Source organism: Aplidium turbinatum, chromosome 16 (assembly GCF_918807975.1).
Source record: "Aplidium turbinatum chromosome 16, kaAplTurb1.1, whole genome shotgun sequence".
In the NCBI taxonomy this organism is placed as follows: domain Eukaryota; kingdom Metazoa; phylum Chordata; class Ascidiacea; order Aplousobranchia; family Polyclinidae; genus Aplidium; species Aplidium turbinatum.
The window spans coordinates 10,296,714-10,322,829 of NC_137487.1; the positions used below are offsets into that span (position 1 = coordinate 10,296,714).

Below are 26,116 nucleotides of genomic sequence, written 5' to 3' on the forward strand. Positions count from 1 at the left end.
CAAGCGTGCAGCCTATTCATTTTCTAAAGACGTTGTGCCATCTGTGGTCTCATTATATAAATGAGGTTCCTTAAGTTTATTTTAGCTTTCACTCCAATGTAGCAGTGAGTAAAAGCAAACTTTTGAGAGCAGCATGGCAATTTGAGTCAAAGCTTTCTTTGTGTATTTTTGGTGTCTCTGAAGTATTCCTGGTAAAAAAAATTCATGTTTAGACTACAACTTTACTATTACTCAAACACGTGGTTAACCAAATTTTATATTTAGTTCAGCGACATGCTTCTTTGTTGTTCACCATTGAGAAGACTGCAAGGTAAATCGTACAAAGTGACCGCCAAAATAGACTTGGACGGGATGGAAATTACGAAAGTCAAAAATCCCACTGTTCCCAACGCGTTTTGTGTGAACGGCTTGCAAAAGTCGATGGAGTTTGCCTCAAAGTAAGTTATCATATTTTTTGTTAACACAAATTTAAATTGTCCGTGGAAATGTTCTTATACGACACAATAGATCCATTTTTATCTGGAAATTTGATGGGATGATTTTTAATGTCACAGCTCTTCCGAAGAGAAAGAAAGCTGGATTCAAGCCATCACGAACGCCATAGATGAGCGTAAAGATCGTCTGCAGACCTTCAAACGAGGAGATTCCGCTCAGGATGAACTTACTTCTTCAACCAACAGCCCAATTTCCGGAAGTCCTGTTCCTCCATCTACACCAAATGATATCAAGCAACCCACTATAGACATTACAGACGCTGATTTGGGAACAAGGGCCCCTCGTTGGATCAAAGACCATGAAGTTACCATGTGCATGTGCTGCTCAAAAATTTTCAATAAGTTATTGAGAAGGAGGCACCACTGCAGAGCTTGTGGGAGGGTAAGTGTGTTTTTTGATCATTCTCCAACCTCCATTTTTCAATACGGTTCAAGTACTTCCTATCCACATGCAAACAGTTTATTGTTATTATCATTATTATTATTTTTTTATTTGCATCAGACCAATAAGTCCATAGTAATTACCATACATGCAAAAAAAACAAACGATTCAAGAATAATCACAATAACCCAGTTAATAGGGTGGAGGGAAATTTTTTTTTCTTAGAAATTCAAAAAACCTCCCTTGTCAATGCCTGGCAAACAGGCAAAAAATTGTACAAAATTATTCATCATCCCCAGTGTTCTTTTGACTTGTTTTGCCGCTGGTTGTAAATTTATTAGTTACGAACAACAGAAGTGCAGTAGCAAATGCGTCTCACCATGTAATTATATCTTCGTTTTTTTGTGTGTAGGTTGTCTGTTCAGAGTGTTCTGAGAATAAAATTCAACTCCAGTACGATTCGGGAAAGCCGTTGAAAGTGTGTGCCACCTGCTATGATGTTTTGACCGGACGTTATCAGCAAGACTCAACGGACAGCGAAAAGAAAGGCGTATTGGAAGTAAGAAGGAGATTATTTGATAATAATTAATAAACACCACAGTTCTGTGTGGAATTTTCTTTCGCGAAATTGTAAGAAAACAGAGTTGAAGGCTCAATTGTGTAACGTGATGATAAGGTACTGTTGGCAACGTTGTTTTTCATTCATTCAATTTCAGTTTCTTGACTATTTTTGATGGTTGTCTTCCAGGTGCAAGCCAACATTGTATCAGAGAACAGCGTCATTGCAGACTATTTATTTGTGACTGAAAATGAAAAGAAAAGAGCATGGACGAAAACCTGGTGCGTTATCCCCAACAACGAGCTGTGTCTTTACTTCTACGGAGCTCATCAGGTACGAATCATGTCGTTAGAAATGACGCCAAAATGCAAAGTTTAAAATGAAGACCGAATTTTTTGTGACGTTAGAAAAATGTTGAGTAGCATTAACTTTTATGGCGTTTAGTCCATGTTTTTGTTTAAGTTTGTGTCAAATTTCGATGCTGCAATTTTTTTAAAATTACTTAACTAGGAAGCCTTTACCACAAATTTTCGATGATAAGAGGCCACGAATAACAAAATTACCAACCCAATTTAGTTGTGAAAAGCTTTATCATGTTTATTTCACATAACTAGAAAGATTGCGTAACAACGACCAGGAGCTTCCAGCTTTGACTTTTGGTGATATTTTCAACAATAAGTGAAGTGTTGTTACTTCTACACAGGATGTTCGTGCCCAAATGACTATGCCTCTTCCTGGGTTTGAGGTTATTGACATTTTCTTCACGGAGCACAAATACTGCTTCAAGTTGAAACAAGCTCGGAGGATTTTCCTCTTCGCCACTGATGATAAGGATCGAAACGATCGGTGGAAGTACGCTTTGATCCAAGCCAGCAAAGGAGAGGATCTCAATAAGGAGGATGTGTTCCGACTGGGAAAAGCTTCTAAACAGGATGAAAGCACGTCCGAGGAAGAATCAGAGGGAAGTTTAGAAGAGGAAGATGACAGCAGTGTGGTATTACTGGAGGAAACATCAACTCAGAGAATTGGTGATGCCAAGATGAACGCAGAAGAGAGTGAAACGTCCACTCTTAGCGAGGAAGAGGAAGTTGATTTTTCAGAAAACGACTCCTCTTGAAGTTTAAGCTGAACGTAGATAATGTTTCAACAACATTTACCGACGTTAGTTGATAAAAATGAACTTAGGCTTTAAAATTCGCAAATCGTGGTAATTTAAATTTATTCTCTTTCATTTTATTGCTGAAAACGTTTTCTGTTTTAACGTATTTGCAAGATATAGTTCAACTATGATGTAAAGATGGGTGTTTTGTGCTCAAAGTATGTTACAGTATTTTCCTAATTTCGTTTAAACATTCTACTCTTGGTGGTTGCTGAGAAATTCAAACCTACCTAACCAAATTGGTTAATTTTGCGTATGCAGATTGCAGAACCAATTATGCTGTCTGAAAATATGTTCATGGCTCGCTTATTAGAAAAACTGAAACCAAGGACTGTTTCGTTACAGTATTTCTATGCTTCTTTTCATGTGCCACACGCAGTGATTTTGTTCTTTTTGCGTTTTAATTATATTTCTGTACATAATATTTATCCTTTCTCTTTCTGTAGGACTTGACAATGTTTCGCGCTTCGTTTACGTCTTCACTCAGTTTAAATTATCGCTTTTTCGTTGTTGTGCATCAGCTTTTCGCTATCACCGCCCAAGTGATATGCGGTTTCAAGCATTGTTCCTTGCAAACTCTGTTTATGTGTTGGAAAACTCAGCCACAATGTTGCAGTCTTGTTCAGGCTAACTAAGAGTGTCATTTCACTGATGTTAGAATAGACACATTCCCAGCCAGCAAGTCAGTACATACATTGATTCTACGTCCGCAGACGTTGAATCAATGTGGAAAAGAACAGTTGCTGGCTGGGCTCACACATAATTGAAGAGAACTATTGCACCTGAAATATGTTGTTTAAATATCATGGGACGTTTGATCCACATGAAGATGTGAACCATCTTTTACATAGAACCTTCTGATCATGCGTGCAATGCAATTTACTTGTTTTTGATTTTTTTTCGTCTGCTATGGCAACACTCCTATTAGCATTCAATCATATTCTTATACAATTTGCAAATCTCAAAATTTTGAATCGTAATTGCGAAGTTTAACCACTTTAGTTTTTAACAATACTGTACACTCCATTGAACACCGATCCTTGTATGATGTTTCCTGAGACTCAGTCAGCAAATCACTTCTTTTTGACATTGATTCAACGTTTGTATACGTTGAATCGATGCAAGAAAGTTGCTAACTGAAGAGTCCTTTTTTTGCCCGTGTCCTTTCCAACAGTGTAATTATTTCGAAAGCTGAATTGTTTATTTCTAATTTCTTTGATCACTGTTATATTATCAAATTGATTTTTATTTGGTAATAAATTATTATGCCGTTGATTAGTTGAACCAACCGCTTCAATACACTGTTAATAGCCAGATTTCATTCATCAAAAATAGAACCATTTCTAAAACTTTTCAAATGGCCAAGGCTTCATTTTGATAGAAGGTAAAACATAGACACAGTGAAAAGAAGCAATACGTAAAAATAAGCGTTTTATCTTGTTGAGGATAATTGTGAATTTCCAAGAAATACTGTACAAATAACCATGCTTCTCTAAAGTCATAAAAGGTTTCTTTTCCTTAGGTCAAGTAGAAACGAGTTTTTTTTTCTCGTATCCAGGCCGTATGCTCGGTAAGATTTAGTTTTAGTGTACAGAAAAAAAAGAAAGTCAATCTTTGGAATGAATAAATACCAAGGAATACCTTCAGGCTTATATTCATGAAGCAAGGAATACCTTCATTCAGGCTTAAATCAAGTATAGTTATTACTATCTGAATCCTTAACAGCCTGTTTCACCTTATTCAAATATAATTCTATTTGAATAAGGTGAAACAATTTGTAAAGGCTTCAGATAGTAATAACTATATTTGATTTAATTCGCTCTGCTTTGCTTTTTTGCTTAGCATTGAGCACTTTTTGTAGTATTAATAGTTTTTATTGTTTTTTTTCTTTCTGCCTTATATTCATGAAGCAAGGGATATATTCATTCAGGCTTATAGCCTATTCATGAAGCAAGGGATATCTTCATTCAGGTTTATATTCATGAAGCAAGGGATATTTTCAGACATGCCAATAAGTAACCTACCAAAGACATGGCCGCTTCTACGTCAATCAGGCTCTGACTGAACTGCGTCGTTTTTTTGCAGGTTTTGTTACGGTTTTGCTTCATTGCTGATACAAAAAAGGAGTAAGCGATGTGTGAAAAGGCGATTGCTCAAAATTATTGTTCACGTTTCCAGTGAATGCAGCATGGTAGTTGGATAGGATTATGTGCAATATTTCTTTTCATGACAGGTGTTACGGATTGAGGCTGAAAGGAAACAGTTTAGCTCTGCGGTGGTATTTGTATCAGTGATGTAGCTAAAAAGAATATTTTAAAACAGACAAAAGCAACTTTTAGAACAGCAGATATTTTACTATTTGAAAAGAAAATTGTTTGAAAATATAGCTGCTAAGTGAAGCCAAGCATTTATGCAACTTCATTCAACATGCAATACAATGTCATGAAAACGTTGCAATAGTATTAAAAATTCTTTTTTTGGGGAGATAAGATAAAATTTTTGGAGGAAAAGGGCGTTTGCTTTCCAAAGCCCTCGTGGCTACGTCTCTTATTATGCAAGCTAATGTTATCTCAACAGAACGTTCTCTTATCCTGAACGATGTATGACTTGGTTGGTACGGTACCTCACCTGACCTAACTTAAGCTTCACCGCACAGATAGGCCTCATCGGTCATCTCCCCAGCACTCGTGTGCGCTGACCACATAGCCTACACTAAAGCTCGAATCAGTCTCATTGGCCATCTTCGGAAACAAAAGGCGAACATCACCTAACCTGACCCAAAACTTGAGTGATTTTTTACGAGAAAGTCGTTGTTTCAATGCTTTTATACTGTATGCATATTTGACAAGCTTTGTGTTAAGAGGAATGGTTGACTGCTTCTTTACAAGATTATTATAAATTCAACCTACTTTTATACAGCAATGCAGAAACTCATAAAAATATAAGTTACCTTATTTCCATTTATCACAAAGGATGTAAGTCATAAAACGGCCAGCCTCGACTAATTTTTAGTTAGACTGGCAACAGAAAAGACCGAAAACAAACCAAACTTTAACTGTCGGCAATTTATCGTAAGTCTACTGCAACACGAAAGTAAATATGCTCTCCTGCAAACTATTTGATTTGACAGTTTGCTGCTTTGCGCTTACGGTTGCAGCATTTAGTTAAAGCACCAAGTTTTCGCGGCACACCAGTGTGCCACTACTCACAATTTGGGAACCTCTGGTCTGTAGCTCATTCATACCAAATGATTGCAATCAACACTTTAAACAAGGACAGTTAAAATGCATTATATATATAAGAAACCAGTAGGCCTGCTTCTATACATAACTGCAGAGTTTAACGGTATTATGTAATAAGCAATTGCCAAAGTGAGCCCCAATAAAGTTTTGGCCCGGACTCATCTAACCTACTGTAAGTCTATCACTGGTTGGAAGATAAATTAAGCTTGGTACTGATGAAATCCTTGTGCCCCAAATCAAGAGACTTCTAAGAAAAACGCACTAAATCCGTTTACGGGCCCCTAAAATCATTTCGGGCCTGGATCCAAAAGTACCTCTGGGCACCCTGTCAAAGCTATTGGGGTTAGGCTTACGAAACAGAAGATTTAAAGGCATAAAATGGTTTTCGAAACTTTCGTACCAATTTTAACCATATGATTTGTTTAAGATCGTGAAACCTTTGCCAGCAAATGTGTTTTCGTGCAGCATTTAAGCCGAAATTTAGCGGAAAATGTTTTTGCTTCCTTCCTTCTGGTAAGCTATATCGGTGAATTTGCACAAAGTAAGCCCAGTGAAAAGTGACAAAGTTTTTTAAAATACAAAAGTCTGTCTACGAAAGAACAGATCATATTAATCATTTAAAAACCTTGACAGCCTGTTTTCTCCTTTTTGGGATCTTATATATTCCATATATAGGCTTAGTATACCGTATACATAAAATAAAGTCACGAGGTTTTTGATGAATAGTGAATGAGTTTGATGTACACTAATTTGCTCTGCTTGGCTTTTTTGCTTGGAACTGTTTTTTGGTAGGGTATTAATAATATCTATTGCTCTATATAATAAACATTCGAATTTTATTATCATCTAATATTGTCTAAATTTATTTAGTATATAGAATACCTTACATAGGCCTATAAATTCTGTTTGAATAAGAACCTTCTGAAAACTTAACAACGGAGAAACAGTTTGTAAGGTTTTTAGGTGAATAGTTTAGTGTTTCTAGAGCGCATGCAGTAATACGCTTTGGTGAGCGGTGAGAAGGGTAAACGATTATAAGAATCAGTTAGCAAGTAAATCATAGTATGTCACCTTCAAAAAAGCAAACGTCAACGTCTAATAATCAGGTTACTCTGGAAAGTATACTTAAAGCAATAAAAGATATTGAAGATCGACTTTCCAACAAGTTCGAACAGTTAGAAACCACATTAAACGGTTTGGAAGAAAGATTGAATTTTACGATTGAACTACTGTAGGCTACTTGAGAAGAAAGTTGAGAGACAAGAAAATACTGTCAAAAATCTTGAACAAAAGTATGATGACGTTCGTGAAGAGTTAAAGAACTTCAAACAAAAAATCGAAAAGGAGAATCTAGAAAAAGATCAATACAGTAAAAGAATGAATATTCTCATTCATGGAATCAAAGAAGAAGCATGGGAAACGAAAGCAAAAACAGTGGAAAAAGTTAAGAATCTACTGAATAATGCACTGAAATGTGACGACATAGACATTGTCGATTGTCATCTTCTGGGATCAACAACGAAAGGACGTGCAACTGGTGTAAGTACAACACGCCCGATTATATTTAAAGTTGGAACCATGCTGCAGAAGGAAATGATATTTAAATCGTTAAAATCTTTGAAAAATTTTAATATTTCTAATAACAGCCGAGTATTTTTCTCGGAGCATTTGCCAAAATTGTTATATAACAAAAAAAAAACAATTGTTACCATTTGTAAAAACAGCCAAACAAAGCGGGCAAACTTTTAAGTGGGTTAATTCGCCTGGTGACATAAATCTAATTGGGGATGGCAAACGAATTGATTTGTAATCAACTACTTTTCTATTTTACTTGTCTGAGCTTGGTTGAAATGTTTGTCTTTTGTCTATGCCTAATCTTAAGAAGTCTATATCTACTTAAAAACCCGGTTGGCGGGGTTGGTTTCTTAGTGCATGGATCCAACACCTCTTGAAGATGGATTGGTGTGAAGTGGCCAAATGTTGCTAACTGGGTCAGTCAACGTTGAACGAGATCAACTCGAGGTCACACTGTAAATAATCGAGCATCCCAGACGTCTGGTAGATTTTCGCTTCCTCAATAAACTGACGCTTATTGAATTATTGACCTTAATCAAGCTGTGATTGAAATCTGTGTCAGACCCTTATTATCTCACTCTTCTTACCAATTGTTACTGCGATACCTCTTGTCTGTTCTATGGCGCAAATTCACAAGCGGCCTATATTGTCTCATTGTAATAATAATTGCGTTCTACATTCTAAGCGAACGAGTCAAGCTGTCACCCTTAATCCTGAAAATGAATTCGATTTGAATGAATCGCTTGCATCCTGTTTATCTTCAAATATAAGATTGTGTGATTATTACGAACCTAATTCGTCTGTGTTTAGAGATAATCAAAATAACCTGCTATTCGCACTGCATATAAATATTAGGTCTATTCAAAAAAATATTGATACTCTGCATGAATTCTTTGAAACTTTTGAAAATGCTCCTGATATTATTTGTGTTACCGAAACGCGCATTAAGGAAAAACCTCTTGTTAATATATCGCTACAGGGCTACGATTATGTTTATGAAAATTCTTGTATTTCTGCAGGCGGTGTTTTTATATATATTTCAAAGGACTACAAATTTAAAGTCATAAACAATTTTCAAATCGATAGTGACGACTGTGAAAACTTATGGATATCCATTGATCTTAACAATTCTAAATATAAACTTATAATAGGTGCAGTTTATCGACATCCCCGATCAAATCAATCTGGTTTTGTTGAAGCTCTTGACACTACTCTGACTAAACTCAACAATGAAAGGAAAACATATTTCATTCTAGGTGATCTTAATATCAACGTTTCTGACCCTTCTACTCTCTCTAAAAGTTATCTTACCATGCTTAAAAGTAATGGTGTTCACTCGCTAATAACCAAACCCACAAGAGTTACGGAAAACTCTTCAACCACGATTGATCACATCCTTTCTAACAGTATTACCCACCGCGTAACCCCAGGTGTTCTTAATTATGACATCACAGACCACTTGCCAGTATTTTGTTTTGTTTCAGACTTTAGGGTGCCAACAAAGTATTCAACATGCTACTACCGTGATAAACGGAATCTCGACTTAGCTGCTTATTGTGAGGAATTACCTGGAAGCATGCACAAATTCATGTCTTCTCTTTCGAATGTGTCCCCCGAAGGTTTAAATGACAAATTTTCGGAACTGATTGACGCAATAAAAAACGTAATTGATAACCACGCTCCACTAAAAAAAAACTTTCTCGCAAAAATAATAAATTACAAAGAAAACCTTGGATAACTAGAGGACTTTACGTGTCCATAAAAAATAAACAAAAAATGTATAAAACCCACTTCTCAATAGGCAACGAAGCAAGTAAGCTTATATATAAGAAATATTCTAACAAATTAACTAAACTGAAATTTTTAGCTATAAAACAGTATTATGAACGCGAACTTAGCACAAACAAAATTGATGCCAGACAAACTTGGAAAATCATAAATTCACTGTTACCCAACAAAAACAAGTCAACATAAGTTATCAATAGTGTTAATGTTGACGGAGTGCAAATATCCCAGCCAAAGCTTGTTGCCAATAATTTTAACAACTTTTTTTGTAATATTGGTAAAAAGTTAGCTGAAAGTGTTGAACCTGGGGATGAGAACGGTTATCTCAGTTACTTAAGGAACCGTGTCCCTACCTCGATCTACCTGGAACCATCCCATATTAACGAAGTTATCAATGAGCTACATGCTTTAAATATAAACAAAGCTTTTGGCTGTGATAACATTTCCCCGTATTTTCTTCGACCTGTTTCTAGTATTGTTGCCCCTCCACTTGCAGCATTGATTAATTATTCATTTATATATGGAATATTTCCGGAGAAACTAAAGATTGCCAAGGTGATACCTTGGCAATCTTTAGTTTCTCCGGAAATATTCAAAAACACGCTATTATCGTGTTTTTCAAAAATAATAGAAAAACTAATCTACAAAAGGATTTCCAGCTTTCTTAATAAAAATTCTTCACTCCTACCCACACAATATGGATTTCGTTCCAACCACTCAACTACACATGCTGCCCTTGACATAATAAGCACTACCTACGAACAAATTAAAAACACTGATTTCACAGGACTTGCCTTCCTCGACTTAAAAAAAGCATTTGACACTGTATGCCATAAACGGCTCTTGCGGAAGCTTGACCATTGTGGTGTCCGTGGAGTTGCAAACGATCTTCTCTCGTCTTACTTGAATGGCCGTAAACAATATGTTGCGATTGATCAAGATACTTCCACACAGCAATCTATCCAGTATGGTGCTCCTCAAGGTTCAACTCTAGATCCACTCTTGTTTTTAATTTACATAAATGACCTACCAAACAGCATGTCGACAATGCCAAGGTTGTTTGCGGACGATACATGTCTTATAGTTAAAGCTGATAACTTAAATTTATTGCAAACCAAACTTAATGATGAATTAGCTGCTGTAGATGGTTGGATAAATGCCAACAAATTGACCATTAATGCCTTTAAATCCAATCTATTAGTAATTCCTCCTAAAAAAGGCTACAACAAATTTGATGAATTCCATGTTTTCTATAGGGCTGTTGAGCTAGAAACTGTCGACCACGCTAAGTATCTTGGAATAATAATTGATAAACAGCTCTCATTCGAACCTCACATTGATGCTCTTAGATCTAAACTTGCTAGATCTGTTGGTATTTTGTCGAAACGTAAACACTTTCTTCCTTTCAATGCTAGACTGCAGCTATATTATTCGCTCATACACCCACATATTATCAATGGAATAGCCATTTGGGGCTCTACATACAAAGCATACATCGAGAAACTACAAAAGTTGCAAAACAAAGCAATAAAAGTAGTTGCTGGAGGGCTGTGGTCAGAACACGTTACACCATACTTTAAGCAGGTAAAAGTTCTAAAAATAAAAGACATTTACAAACTTGAAATTGCTAAATTAATGTTTAAATATAACCATAATTCTTTACCCTGTACTTTTTCGAATTACTTCAAAAAAACATCAATCATTCATAATCGCTCAACTATAGATGCTCAATCAAAAATGATAATTACTTTGTTCCTCTGTATGCTACTTCAAAACTTCAACGAAGCATCAAGTATAGTGGAGTAAAAATATGGAACTCAATCCCACTAGATATTAAAAAAAAATCTTTTGACTCATTTAAAAAACTTTACAAAAACTATCTAATTGCAGAATATTAAAGTTGATTGCAGTGTAATTTACTAATGTGGACCGATACTCTAATATTGGAACTCGAAGACCGTCAATTTATGGTCACTTTGCAGCTTCCCGTTGTGATTTACTTATCAACGATGCAGTGCACATTTGTTATTTTTCTTTGCTTCAATTGTGTTCGTTAAGCGTACTGCATCATTTAATGATTTTGCTGTTATGACATTGCACAACAAAATAAACCAATCAATCAATCAATCAATCAATTAGCTAGTTATCTTCGAGAAGCTGAAATTTATGGCATTTTTATAAATATTTTCAGATTCCTGATGAGGTCTTAAGTTAAGCCGAAAACGTTCGACTGTTAAAACTATTTGTAAATATGTAAAATATGTTGTAATAGTGCTCAACCCTGTTGTATTGTTGCGTTTTGCCTGTCTTTGATATAAGAAAGCAAACTCTCTCCCGAAACTATTATATACAGTATTTAAAAGTGTTGGCTCTTTTGCTTGGCATAGAGCACTTTGCTGTAGTGTTGATAATATTTATTATTTTCAAACGCATTTTGTTTCAGAGTTGGGGCACTGCTACTGTAGATTTCTTTGCCATTAACTTTGACTTGGCTTAAATTTTAACGTTGAAGTCAAAGCAATAAAGTTGATAGAGATGATCAGTTCTAACAATGCGACTAATATACTTATGTCTAGTACAACAACGCACACTGTTGAAGATGGAAGTGATCTATTGTTTATCAAACGCCGGTAATTCACTGATTATGTGCTATATTAGTGGTACTGAATTTTACTTTTGCTTAGCACTCAGCAACGGAATAGATTCATGGTAGGGTAATACTGTATTCAGCTGCGTCTCTATACGGCTGGGCTGACACTGTCTGCTTTGTAAAGCGCTGTGAGCAATGCATATCCGGGGTGGATACAGGGCTACTGTATATGAAAATATATATTTTTATTGCAAATGAATTGTTTATCCTACTGGTGGGTAACAAAACTTTATCCTAGTCGCAATACCCTATAACTTATTGTATGCACCACATTATTTAGTAAAACATGGAGCAGAAAAAGTGAGTTTATACTGGTTCTGATTGGATACACAGTGGGGTTAGGAAATGTCTGGAGATTCCCATATTTATGCTACAAAAATGGAGGTGGTAAGTATTATTTTTCTTCGTTTTTACAGCACACAAAAGTTGCTTTGTATGTTTTACATCACCCAAGCAAATAATTCCTTAGCTACTCTAAAAGAAGCTGCTAGAATCATTAAGTTTATAAGTTACTTCGCCATTATTCAGGTGCATTTCTGATTCCTTACATCACGTTTGTTGTGTTGGCTGGTATTCCAATGTTTTTCCTTGAGGTTTCGTTGGGCCAATACACACAAAGTACTGCTCTTAGAGTCTGGAAGTTGACCCCATCTATGACGGTAGGAAATTGAATCTTACTCTACAAAATTTTCGTCATTTGTGATCTGTGAAAGAAAGCCAAGCTACTATGCTAGAGTTCTACAACAACGACCATATCACAAAAACTACACTCCTAAAAACGACATGTTAAAATTTAACTAGAGCTTAACTTTCACACGTAACTTCACTAGTCAGTAGCAGTTCTTTTTGCATATGAGTGTCAAATTTTAAGACATATTTTGCAAAAAAACAATTGCAAAATTTTCTATCCTTGAGAAGAACTCAATGATTAAAGAAATAACTATACCTACCATTACAGACAACCACTTTATCTGACCAGATCTTTGCCAGATTTGGACCAGATAAAGTGGCTATCTGGATGTAATTTACTTTTAAGACAATCCATCAGGTGCCTAGGTAGACAATCCTGATGAGGAAAATGTGAACGTTGACACCATTTCTAACCTTTGAGATTGCAAGCTAAAAAAGAAAACAATTTCTGATCAGATCAACTGAATTTCAATTAAAGCTCATTCGTGGTTTTCTACTATGAGTTGCGCATTGAATCTATTGCACCAACCATATCTTGCTGCTCTTCTTCTGTTAAGTTAAAATTCTTGGCACACAGGGCCTCTGAGAAAAATTTTCACTAGGGGTATGAAGAGTCATTTCGGGCCCCCCTCTCACTCCGGGCCCCCTTTGTCTTGGGCAAAAAGTGTGATGTTTCCTTAAGCGTATTGCACAGTGCACACCATACAACATTTTACTGCAGAATTGGACATCTGTGCGCAATAATAGTATCAGGCTGCAATAAAACTATTATTTTGTGTTGTGCATATCATTTGATCTGTCCCTCGCCAATTTGTGTATCCTGCATTGAATTCGTGTGTCAGTTGTTGATGGTGCTGTTGAGAGGTGTCGCTTGTACACCTTTAATGTAAAATTTTTAAATTTATTTTTTTATTTCTTTTAGATGTAGCTTATAATTATTTCTGAAGAGGACACTATGTGGTGTCGAAAACGTTGGATTTAGTAGTTTTTTCATGTTTTTTGTGTGTGTTTAATGTTAAATCCGTTAACGTTACTGAGTGTTATATGTAGGGGAGACCGGGGCAAGTTGTGCAACGGGGCAAGTTGTGCAAGTCCCCGTTTGAAAGGAAATAAAGAGCGTAATGAATCTTTAACGCCATTATTATATTTTACCTATAATGCCTTTGAAGCACGTGAATTGCAGTTATCAGTTTTTTGGGCAGGTTAGGCTTGATCAACGATATAAGGTGTTTAGGTCTCAGGATCTAAATTCGGATGCAAACGAAATTTTGATTTTTTTGGGTGCACAATAGAACTAGTCAAACTTTAGCAGTAGGGGTCAGTAGACATGTGATGTAGTTGTATTTTCGCAGGTACAATTTTTTTGTACATTTGTTGGTTTTCTTGAAATTTTTTGTTCTTTAAAAAAAGTGTGAATGGGGCAAGTTGTGCAATGATGACGGGGCAAGTTGTGCAACTGTAATATGATTGTAATATGTTGCTCAACTTGCCCCTGGCACTAGTGTTGCTCAACTTACCCCATGGTGCTACACAGCTTGCCCACCATGGTGTTGCACAACTTGCCCCGGAAAAATAATCCGGGGCAAGTTGCGCAATCGTTACTTAAACTTGAATACAGTGCAAAATAATAAATAAAACCAACCAGTTTTTGTCTTAAAACTTGGCTTATTAGCATGTTTTTGAAATGCAATACTTGAGTCTTCGAAAAAGTTAGTAAAATAAAAAAAAATTAGATTTAAAAAAAACCCTGCTCAACTTGCCTCGGTCTCCCCTATCTGTTGCAAGCCAAGCTCTCTACCAAGGCTCAAACATAACATCTTGTTAAAACATAATCAAGTTAATCATCTGACCAATCCTAACCTTTCTTCATTAACTTTTGCATTCACCACATGCCGAGCACTAGCAGAGGTGAACGAGAGAAGTCACTTTTTTTTACTCCGGCTGAGTTCCTGCTCCGAAAGTATTCTCCGGCTCCTGCTCTAACTCCGAAATTCATTTTGAAGTGAAATAAGTGTGAAACTACCTTTGTCAAATGGTTTAAAACACAAAAAAAAAAAACACCCGGGCTTTTTGCCCCGGTTTTTCTCAAACTTGCTTTTGCTACACTATGCCCCCCCCCCCCCCCCCCGGTCAGGAGAAGAACTAACTTTTTTGATTTAATTTAGGGTGCTTTTAACAGAACATTTTTGCACGTAAAGCATTAAATTACCACTTTGGGCCCCTAATTTGCTTGCAAAGCACTCGTTTACCTTTCTGGGCCCTTTTGCTAGATTTCGGGCTCCCCAAGACTAAAGAATAACAACTTTTATGCTTGATATCAGTCGTTTAGGATGGTTTTAACCAAACATTTTTGCGCGTAAGCTATAAAACCACAATTTCGGGCCCCCCAACAAACACAGACCTGGACCCTCAAGGGAACGTTCAAATATTACGTAACGCCTTCGAGGGGGAGGGGGGTTTATGCAAAGCGTTACGTTAGCGTCACATCGGGAGGGAGGGGTTCAAGCAAAACGTTACGTAACGCTTTCGAGTACGGAATGGTAGTTTTTTGTGCTGAATTCGTAGTGAAAAAGCGTTACATGGGGGAGGGGGGGATTGAAAAAAGCGTTACGTTGGCGTTACATGGGAGAGGGGGGAGGGTCAAAAATTCGGAAAAAAAGCGTTACGTAATATTTGAACGTTCCCCAAGGGTACGCCGTACCCTCCGTACCCCCTTTCATAGGCCTTGTTGGCACATACTGTTAATACGTTTCACATTGAATCAACGCAGTCTATGTTGAGCTATAGAATAGCGGGGTGCCTGCATATTGCATAGTCGTTGGCAAGACTTACACTTTTTGCTCTCTGCAGCAGTACCCCTTGATAGAGAGTGTGTTGTTATGGGGGTCATTTTTTGTTCTTAGGAGGGAGACATTTTGCCAGACACTCAGCCCCAGAGGCTCAATTGATAATAGCTCCAACGATTGGAATTCAACTAGTTCTGCGGCACATTGTAGAATTTTAGAACATAGCATACTAAAGTGGGTTATAAATAAAGGGATCGTAGAAAAAGGATAAATATGTTTGTTTTATTCTTGCAGTTTCAATTTTTCTCTTATGTGGGCTGCTTTGTTGGCTACTGATAGCTAGACTGTATATAAAATCATAAAACCAAAGTAATTTTTGTTTACTAGGGCGTCGGCTATGGTAGCACAATGATAAATGTGTTCTCGAGTATCTACTACGTGGTGGTTATGGCTTGGGCAGCTTTTTATCTCGTCCACTCTTGCCTACCTGGTCCACTTCCATGGACTTCATGCGGTAAGTGCGGTAGCTATAATTCTTTGAAAGAATTTACGATACCGGTAACCAACAAGAAAGCCAGGTTATGTAATGATAAAGAGCTGGTATTAAAAATATTGTTGGAAACAAAATGCAGCATAGATATTTCTTAATGCAAAAATGGTTTTACATATTTTTTAAACAATTTAGCGACATTGTGCACGTTTGTGGAAATGTTAGTACGACAAATCACCGAAAATTATTTTCCACTAATTACGAAAGTAAATGTTTGTCGAACCAACTGTTTGGGAAAAGACACACGGCATATTCTGCAGTCGCCTTTATAAAATGCCGCTTCGATTAAGGTTGTTTTCGTATGATGAATTGTCGCGTCACGGAGAAAGTCAAAAACAGCTTTTTATTGCATTGATTGGTTAGTCAGTGGTTAAACTCAGCAAGCTGTGATTTTTGTTGACATAAGTTTAATGCTGATTTTAGTTTCATAGTCTCTAAAATTAAAGTGATAGAACTTTTGTGAGCTTAGAACTTAGGCTACATTTGAATTTGTCACCAAATTAACTTTGATCTTTTGGAAATGGCAAAATGAAAAAGATTAAGAGGATAATTTGGACCGCTTTTAATGACATCCTTGGGCCTCAAATCAAGACACTTGTAAGAAAAACGCTCCACATTAAAAGAATACACGATGACTTTTTCAAGTTCCCGGGCTCTTTGGAAAGGTTAAGGACTCTTAAGAGCATCCCAAGCCCGGGTTCAAAAGTACACCCGGACACTTCTATCAATGCTATTAATCCCAGGGCTTGGTGACCTTCAAACAGCGGCTGAGAAGGGTCCGTAGAGTACTTTTTACCGGTTTGTAAAAAAGAGTCAACTTTTTATATAAATTTTGGGTAGACTTGTGTTAAATCTACAACGAGTAATTAAGCAATGTTGTTACATTTTTTGCTTTATTTATTCGCCAGATTTTATTGGCCAGGCTTGTCGTGTTACAGATAACTGGTGGAACTCTAACAAATGCTCCGATTATTGGAAGGAAAACAATAATATTGGAAACATTACTAGAAATATGACTCAAAGAAATGTTTCAGTAACTTCTTTGATAAAAGAAAATGCAACCTTGCCCGAAGCTGAGTTTTGGAAGTAAAATATTTGATTTCTTATAATTTTTTTTAGAATTGCAGTAGCTTAATATTATTAACACCATTAATCAATTGCTTACTTCAGTCATTAAAGACGTACTTCATCGCTAATTGTTTTGCTTTTAACATTATTAAAACGCTTTTTTGAACACAAGACTTGAGAGGCAGTTATATACGGCATGTCAAGCATCTCAACAAAGGTTTAGAGTCTAACCAATCGGAGCGCAATGTAGTGCAGTTGTTTCTATACCTACTGTAGGATGCACCATATCTTCAGATACGGTACCAAGATTAACAAGAAAATAAAGTGCAGACTGGTCAAAGCAAACTGTGCGTTCGGAAAGCTTCACAGATTTTGAAGAATCACGACTTACAAAAGAGAACAAAAATAATGGTGTATGGGGCAGTTGTTTTAACATCTCTCCTCTATGGATTAGAATGCTGGGTGCTATATCGTCAGCATGTACGATTCCTGGAACGTTTTTACCAGCGTTGTCTCAGATTTATTCTGAACATTCACTGGAGCAAACATGTCCCAAACACTGAAGTCCTTCAACAAGCATCTATTCAAGCATTGAATCATTTTTGTTTAAAAAAATCAATATGTTGGGTCAGCCATGTTTCCAGGATGGACAATCACAGACTCCCCAAGATCACCTTATTTGGAGAGCTTTTTACAGGCCACCGCAATGTTGGTGCCCCCAGAAAGCGCTTCAAAAACACTCTAAAAAATCACTGAAATTATGCAACTTAGACACTCGACATTGGATAAACCTTGCTGAGGGTAGAGATTCTGGGAGGCTCGCTATGCATGAAGCCGTCTTCAAGTATGACGAAACGCGTATCACCAATCAAGAGAAAAAGCGTCGCAATAGACAAAACCGTCGGAACTATCCATCATCACTGGTAGCAGGCTTTACATGTTGTCGTTGTAGCCGTGCCAGCCAATCACGCATTGGACTTTTTAGCCATAGGAGTGTTTGTAAATGACGTGATTCTTAAACTATTATCTTCGTTCTGAATTACTGCCAATATATATTTATATAGAAGTAAAAAAACAATGAAAACTATTAATACTACAAAAAGTGCTCAATGCCAAGCAAAAAGGCAAAGCAGAGCGAATTAAATCTTTTATATAGAAGTATGTATATAGAAGTATGTAGATTTATATAGAAGTATGTATGTAGTACGTAGAACTAAGTATGTCCACATGAGTCTAACTTGCATGCAAATGGTTGAGTTTACACTTTATTTTTAACTTTACAGCAACTACGTTTTGCGGAAGTCCGACGGCATTGGAATAATTAGTGGATTTGAAAACTGGCCTCTCATTCTTTGTTTTCTAGCTTCGTGGCTGGTCATTTATTTTTGCATTTTTAAAGGAATACGCTCAAGCGGCAAGGGAAGTTTCTGACGATGCGTGTCGGTTTCAGCGGCGTTCGAAACAAAAATATTTTGAGAATTTTCCGAAACCTTACAAAAAAACTCTCTTTTTGTTTAGACTCACTATTCCTTGGTTTTGGTTTGTTTACATTTTGTTAAGAAATTCAAGTAATTTAGTTTCGTTGTGAGTTTCAAACAAAAATGAAATGCACATGATGACCAAAATGCAGAAGGAGGCGTCGTCAATTTTAAAATGCGTTATTGCTAGCGACTAAATAAGTTTACAATTAAAATCTTGCAAAAAGAAGATTTTTTTGGCGCTTGTCTTATTTTGTTTGCATAGCATATGACTGCATCTTCTGTTTGATATAAAGAGTTTTCAAACTCTTCTTTCACACTGTCTTTTCTTCACTGAAAATCGGTAGCTTAGGGGCTTACTACCAAGGGGAGGGGGGGGATCAACGCTATGGGTCAGTGGGTCACCGCTTCATTTTCAATACTGTATTCACATACTGTGTGTTTTATTTTAGAAAAAGCTCTTATCATGATAAATCGTCACTGTTAAACCAAAATATTGTTTCAATATGTTACACTGATAAAAGAAAATGATTTTAACAGCTCAAGAATCGATTTGGGAAATCGTTTGTCTTTCTCTTTAAAATTGTGTTTATTTTCGTGTGATGAAGTAGCCTATGTTTAAAAGTTTGTAGTTTAAATTTCAAATACAAAATGTGGTCCTACTGTAGGGTATTATGAAGGCAAATAAATAATTGCAAATAATAAGGCTTATAACTTTTAAGGCTGTTAATCGTGCGCACAACCAAGTTTACTTTAACTGTACCGTGCACAGTTTTAACTACCAAACTAATGTATAGTTGTTATCGTTACAGGTTGTGTATGTTTCTGCCATTCTCCCATATATCATGCTCGTGATACTCGTGGTGCGTGGCCTGACACTTGAAGGAGCTGTGGACGGGGTTTCTTTTCTTTTGAAGCCAAATTTTACCAAGCTTATGGAAATCTCGGTGTGGTGATTTTTATGAAACTAAGAAATCAGCTGTTTCTTATCACCAGACTTGAGCAGAAAATAAATTAGTGTTTGTCCAGGTCTGGGTGGACGCCGGAGGCCAGATATTTATTTCTTACGGAATATGCTTTACCGTTTTGATGACTTTTGGTAGCTACAACAAGTTTCACAATAACTGTTATAAGTAAGTTCCTACATATGATGGTGTTGTTAATTAATATGGTAACACTCAAGTATTTTGTCAGTTTAGGGTTTAGACCAGGGGTGACGAACCTTTTTGCGGTCGCGGGCCACTTTGTCAATTACACATGAGTTATTGGGCCACACAGCTTTTTAATCGTAACCTACTATGAAATATTTTAGAAGCAACTCAAGATATTATTCATGAAAAGTAACAAACGGCAGATGAAAGTAATAAAACCCACACAGTTGAAATTATCTTACGCAGAATCGAAACATACAACAATAAAAAATAAAAGCAAATCAACTTGAGCAAAAAGGATAGAGCAACAGTACTTGCACTGACAATGAAGACAGTTGATTTTTCGAAGCGTTTGCTTTCATATGAGTATGATTTCTTTATTTTTACCAGTGAAGGCATAAAACAGCTTTGAGATGTATTTTGCCTTTAATGCATGAGCGATTGTCAAACTGTTTTGCGGCCGCACAAAAGTCTTTGAAAGGCCGCATGTGGCCCGCGGGCCGCAGGTTCGTCACCTCTGGTTTAGACCTATCGTTTTTACTTCTGTCTCTCACAGGCTTCACGTAAGCACCAATCATAGGTTTATTGTAGAGAACACGATTTTTATTTCTCCAAAACAACAAGACTAATTAATTTTTAATGCAAAAAAAAATTCAAATTTTCTGTTTGGTTTGGAATATCGTGAATCTACTGTTTTGTGCAGATATTTTTCTGCTTCTAATCTGCATGTTTGCAGAAAATATAATCATGATTCGTCCTACCGTTGCTCTACCTGGGCTTGTGAATAATAGCCCAACTCTGTTCATTGAATGTGGCACGCAGTGGCGTACACAGGGTGGGGGGAGTTGGACTTTATCTTTCGTTTTAAAAATCGTATCAGTAATTTAACGAAGTAAAGTAGGCCAAGGCGTTTAATATGTTTTGGATAGCACTCAAAGCAAATAACAATGTTATAACAAAGCAAATGTTAAATCCATGGAGCAATGCCCCCTTGCGTACGCCACTGGTGGTACGATTCTTCGAGTAGTCTACAGTTTAGTTTAGGTGTCGGTGGCATAATTCAAAAGAAGATATGAACAATAACCCTCTTCAAGCGTGTGTGACGTCAATATAATCGAGTCAGTGATAACGATGTATATAGTATTACAAAATATTTATTAAATTATGGTAACATCTCCAAAAGGAGAGATTGGAGTTTGTAGTCCCTCTCTTTTTTTGGACCATGGCACCATGTGTGACTGCTATTTCAAGTAATTGAAATTTAAAACTTAAGATAGCCTTTTTTGCAATGACTGATAAATATTTTTTTTTTCCTTTATAGGCAGGCCATCTTTCTGTCAATTAGCTGTAGTTTGACGTCTTTGCTGGCTTGTTTCGCCATATTCAGTATTTTAGGTCATATGGCTTTTATTGAATCAAAAACTATATCAGAAGTGGCAACTCAAGGTAAGCGTAATATCATTGCAAATCACATGGCCAAAATTTGTATTTATTTTCGTTAGCAAAAATGTTAAACTATGGGTTTCCAAACCGATTTTTGCTCAATAATGATTATGCAAATGTCAAATAAAGTGCACAATACAACACCCCTAAACTATTGAATTAATCGACAAGACAAGAACTTCAGCAAGTTTCCAAAATTTCATTAAAGATTGAAATTGTTTTTGATTTTTTTGCTCAAATAATCAAAATTATATTTTTATGTTGAATTTAATGCAGGCAAAATACCTGCGGTATGAACACAAGAATTTCTTCAGCAGGAAATCTTATTGTTTAACTACATTAATTTCGTGTGTTTGTAGACTCTTTTAAAGAGTAGACCAGTCTCTTTACTGAAGTTTTAATCTACTTATTGGGGCTACATGTCATATAGCCTATATACACAACTTTCATAAATAACAAAACTAGGATATAGCCAGCAACATTATCATTTAGGAAGTGAAATACGCAAATGAAACAAGCAATGTTTTTCAGGCCCTGGATTGGTATTTCAAGTTTATCCAAGAGGACTGGCACTTCTCCCCTTGCCGAGGTTATGGTCGATAATATTTTTTATTGCGCTGTTCATGCTTGGAATTGACAGTCAGGTTAGGGACTAACCTTTGCATTCTTACAAATTAGTTGAAGAAAGTAGCCTAAACAGCTAGTTCATGATAGTTCATTGATGCTATTGCATTTGTTATTTTATATAGCCCACGTTTGAGGACGGTGAAATGCTATTCGATGTAAAAACATTTCGCAAATGTTTTTAGTTTTTTAAAAATGTTTTCTTTTGATAACGTATTCCTTTGCTTCTTTTAGTTTTTGAGAAGTTTTTCTTTAGTGAAAAATTTTGTTCAATTTTATTTTTAAGTTTAAACAATTTCCTTGCACTATGCTTTTGAAACAGAATAAAAACGCACGACAACGTTAGAATGTGTTAAGTGTAGGAAATTGCAATTGTTATGGTTGTGCTATGGTCGCCCATGATTTACCAATTTGTCAAGAGTAACTACCAGTGTAAAAACCAACCCAGGCAGCCACTTCATCTGGTCCAGATCTTTATCAGATTGGGTATAACAGTACGGATCTGACCAGATCTGGATCTGATAAAGTGGCTGTCTGAGAAACTAGCTGCACAATTTTTTGAGACCAAACACATTTCTGTCATGTTTTACGCAAAATTTATTTTTTTGATTTCGATTTCAACAAATAGGCCTAGCTTATTTATTAGCCATATGTACAACTCAAGTTCAAAATTGTGATTTTTCTTTGTGAATTGCAGAACACTGGTAAAAACATTTCTGTTTCCTTTGTTAGTTTGCGGGTGTGGAAACGACAATTGCAATTCTTACAGAGAAGTTTCCAAATCTAACAAGAGAAAAATACGGAATCGAGAAAGTGTCTGCTGCAATCTCCATAATCTTCTTTCTTCTTGGGCTGCCTCTCCTCGCCAATGTAATACGACAAAGCGTTTACGAAATTTTAACCTTAATTTATGCTAATTTTTATATAAACCATAAAATTTGATTGGATTGATGCTATTTTACCAGTGTAATCGTGTAATCATGTGGAAAAAAATCATTAAATCAAAGCCAATTACCAAATCTAACTCTTTGTTTAACGTTTTTGATTGGAGGTTTGATTTCTTTCAAAAAATGAATTAAAATACCTGTTACAAGCCATGTGCAGAAATTCTGTGGCACGGAGCTGCAGACCACAGTCCATAGGCCTATTACTAATGATTGCACTCAGGTCCGGTGCAAGGCTATATTGCACTTTTGGCAAGGCTCACTTTCTGCGCTCCATTGCTCTATATTTTACTGTAATTAGTGAATAATAACAGTTAAGCATTTACTGCTTTCCACCCCCCCCGACCTGGGGTTTACCCTACCCCTAACTAGGACCCACTCATATTTAGTTCGTGCAACATTTTTCGGTTTGTATTTTACATTTTTTTTCATTTTTGTGAATTTTTTTCGCTCGCTTTGTTCGTTCAACCACATTTCGTTCATCTCGGCAATATTGAGGAAGCATTTGGTTGGGAATTAAGGGAGTGAAAACTTTTTTGTGTCTAAAAAAAACAAAACAAAAAATATTTCGAAGTAAATACTGCTCACCCAAATAGCCTAGTTAATTAAGTTAACTATAATTAAATTGATAAATTTTATTGTGAATCAAGATAGGTTATGAAGTGAATATTTTATCTGTGAAGGTGGGGACACCCCATACAAAGTTTTCGAAGTTCTAGCCTGTTGAAAGGCTACAACACACGTATAGGCTATACAAACTTTCCAGAAATAAATTATTGAAATCCTTCTGTGTTTGTGAATAATTTTTTTTTGAAATAGTAGGTTAATTCAAATTTTAAACGAAACTTTCACCCCAATCCGATTTTAATTTGATGAATTTGTTACAAACAAAGTGTCCATCTTGATAAAAAAATGCTTCTAAAAGTGCCTAAAAAATGACCAAAACAAAATTACATTTGTCAAAATTTTCTGGGGAGTAAGTCCCCAACACCCTCTTTCCGTTTCATTTATTTAGACATTAAGTTTTGCGTTGCATTGTTCATTTATGTTATAAATTTTACTTTGTTAAAACATTGGTCCTTCCCCAACTTTTTACTGGATCTTCTTCTGCATTGTCGGCATAGCCTATTGATTATTTAATTTGCATTTTAAATGTTGCATGTAGGTAGTTAGTTTGGAAACTAACTATTTTACTATAAAGATTTATAAAATATTATTTGTGAATTGTTTAAATTTGTTATTAAAATCAATGACACCAGCAGTGGCAGATCCGGTGAAGGAATTTGGGCAATCGCCCCTCCCCGCCAAAAACACAGACAATTGACTTCATTCATGGAGTATTTGCAAGGTCGGATTTAGGTACCCTGCATATCATTGTGTTATGTTGAAATCGTTCCCTGAAACCACTTGTGGATCCGCCCTTGGACTAGAGGTAGAAATCATCTCCGGATTAAACACATAACCTGATGTTTAGGGTGGAATTTACGTGTTTGAACTGTACAACATGTATGCTGTCAGTGGGATCTCCCTTCTCTTCCTTACTTTCTTCCAATCAGTTTCCATTGGCTGGATATATGGAGTTGATCGCTTCTACGATAATATAAAGTCGATGATTGGATATTACCCTTCTGCGTATTTCAAGCTATGCATTCGTTTTTTTACCCCAGCTTTAACAATGGTAAGAAGACGGGTTCAGTTTACGTTAGCTAAACGATCAGAGTAAATTAAGTCCGGAATCAGGGTTTTGGAAATTAGTAGCAATGTTAGGAGCAAAATGGTTGGAACACCTGGTTAATCTGATCAAAAAATAAAGAGCTTAAAATGTAGATAGGCCTACTACGTTTCCAAAACTATCCTCTTTTCATATTCAAATGTAACATTTATAACACTGACATTTATAGCCTAACAGTTACAGCACTGAAGATGAAGACAGTAGGCTATAGATTTCGAAACGTTTGTTTGCTGAACATGAGTTAAGTAGCTACATTTTGGGCTCTTTATGTTTTGATTAGTAGCAAATGCTTTTCTAACGTTTAAACCAGGGACGTAGCCACGGGGGGAAGGGAGCTTGAGGGAGTAATCACTCCCCAAAATTTTATCTTGTGCTACCCAAAAATGAATTTTTATTTCTATTACAACGTTTTTATGATATTGTATTGCCGTACACGTTGAATAACGTTTCATAAATGTTTGGCTGCAGTCCGTGGCTATATCGTTAAAGAAGTTCTTGATTCAAATGTTAAAATATTTGCCCCCCAAGAGTTGTTTTGCCTCTCAAAATTTTTTTTCTAGCTACGCCACTGGTTTGAACTATAGCCTATCACTTGCACTGTTTTAGTTAATCTTCTTCTTCTACTGTGTCAAATACACTCCTCTGGTGCTTGATGGCTATGTTTATCCTGCTTGGGCTAACGGAGTAGGATGGCTTCTTTCATTGGCTTCAATGCTTTGTATACCTGGATATTTTATATGGTTTGTATGCAACACGCACGGGCCCTTGTATTCGGTATGTAGGAGTAGACTAGCCATTGGTTAAAATAGAAAAATTAGCACAAAGTTTCAACTTAGGCTAATTTGAAAATATAGACCTTTGTTTAATTATATGCGAACACGACATCTGATTAAACATTAGGCCAGCTAGGAATTCACAACTTTTATATAACGTTTGTATACAGTATTTAAGAAAAATATCTTGTTACGACTTCTACACGAAGAAACTGCAAGATCAAACGGCCCTGGTTCGGCTCTCGGGGTGTGCACTTGAGGCCTTGTGCAACCCACTTCGGGACTGCTCTCCATTCAGCGGCATCTAGCGGATGTAATTATTTACAGACAACAGGCGAAAACTTCATTTTGTCAACCTCAGTAACCGGCCAGTCAGTAGCTGCTGAAAGCCTCTTATAGTCTACAAGTAGGCTAAGCGAAACTGCCAGAAATAACCTATCAGAGGCTTTGTCAGTCCAAGGATAAAGATTCAAACTAAAATTAATTACTTTTTTACCAGCCTAAAGTTTTTCAGATTAAAAGTCAAAACATTACATTTCTGATGAAAAATCTCTGCAAAGATGGTGAAATTGCTAAGTCAAAAGTGATGCTTCGCTTATTGTAGGCTACTAACCTAGCATATTGATTAGCAATAAATTAATCAAACTATACCATTTTAACAGAGATTCCAGCTGGCATTGAAGCCTGGCACAATTCCATTGAAACCTACATTGAAATAGAAGAGTTTTTATTTGAAGTTTTAATGCGTTTGTAAGCTGCGCTAGAAGATTCCATAGCAAAGTATTTGCGGTGAAGTTTCTTTTACACACCACTGGTGTGAATTATGAACACCCTGGTCTTGGAAGACCTTGATAAACAACGTTTGTGACCTTCCAAATCATCTTGTAGCAAGCCAAAATATTTTTAAGCCAAGTAACTTTGATGGTAGGCTATTATGAGAAAAAGAATTGGAAAAACTGAATACGTGAATTTAAAAGGGCCCAAACTCCATTTTTTCAAATTTTACTTTTTATGCTTTTCCGATTCCTTTC

General features: G+C 36.3%; 1 protein-coding gene and 1 pseudogene across 2 annotated transcripts in view; both read left to right on the forward strand.

Annotated features, from left to right (window-relative positions):
* Nucleotides 1-3,869, forward strand: part of LOC145785584 (uncharacterized) — a 29,418-nt gene extending 25,549 nt beyond the window's left edge. The window contains exons 10-14 of the mRNA XM_082597247.1: nucleotides 265-437; nucleotides 555-876; nucleotides 1,289-1,435; nucleotides 1,625-1,768; nucleotides 2,139-3,869. Coding sequence (XP_082453373.1) covers nucleotides 265-437; nucleotides 555-876; nucleotides 1,289-1,435; nucleotides 1,625-1,768; nucleotides 2,139-2,552 — 1,200 coding nt within the window. The 3' untranslated portion in view covers nucleotides 2,553-3,869. The remainder of the gene's footprint in view (nucleotides 1-264; nucleotides 438-554; nucleotides 877-1,288; nucleotides 1,436-1,624; nucleotides 1,769-2,138) is intronic.
* A 7,871-nt stretch (nucleotides 3,870-11,740) lies between these two features.
* Nucleotides 11,741-25,804, forward strand: LOC145785193 (sodium- and chloride-dependent GABA transporter 2-like; annotated as a pseudogene). Its single transcript, XR_014291140.1, has 14 exons — nucleotides 11,741-11,826; nucleotides 12,127-12,233; nucleotides 12,375-12,505; nucleotides 15,710-15,836; nucleotides 16,811-16,958; nucleotides 18,224-18,377; nucleotides 19,231-19,365; nucleotides 19,448-19,551; nucleotides 20,891-21,015; nucleotides 21,544-21,656; nucleotides 22,369-22,506; nucleotides 24,055-24,258; nucleotides 24,919-25,086; nucleotides 25,748-25,804. The product of XR_014291140.1 is annotated as a sodium- and chloride-dependent GABA transporter 2-like (transcript).
* Nucleotides 25,805-26,116: the final 312 nt, after the last annotated feature.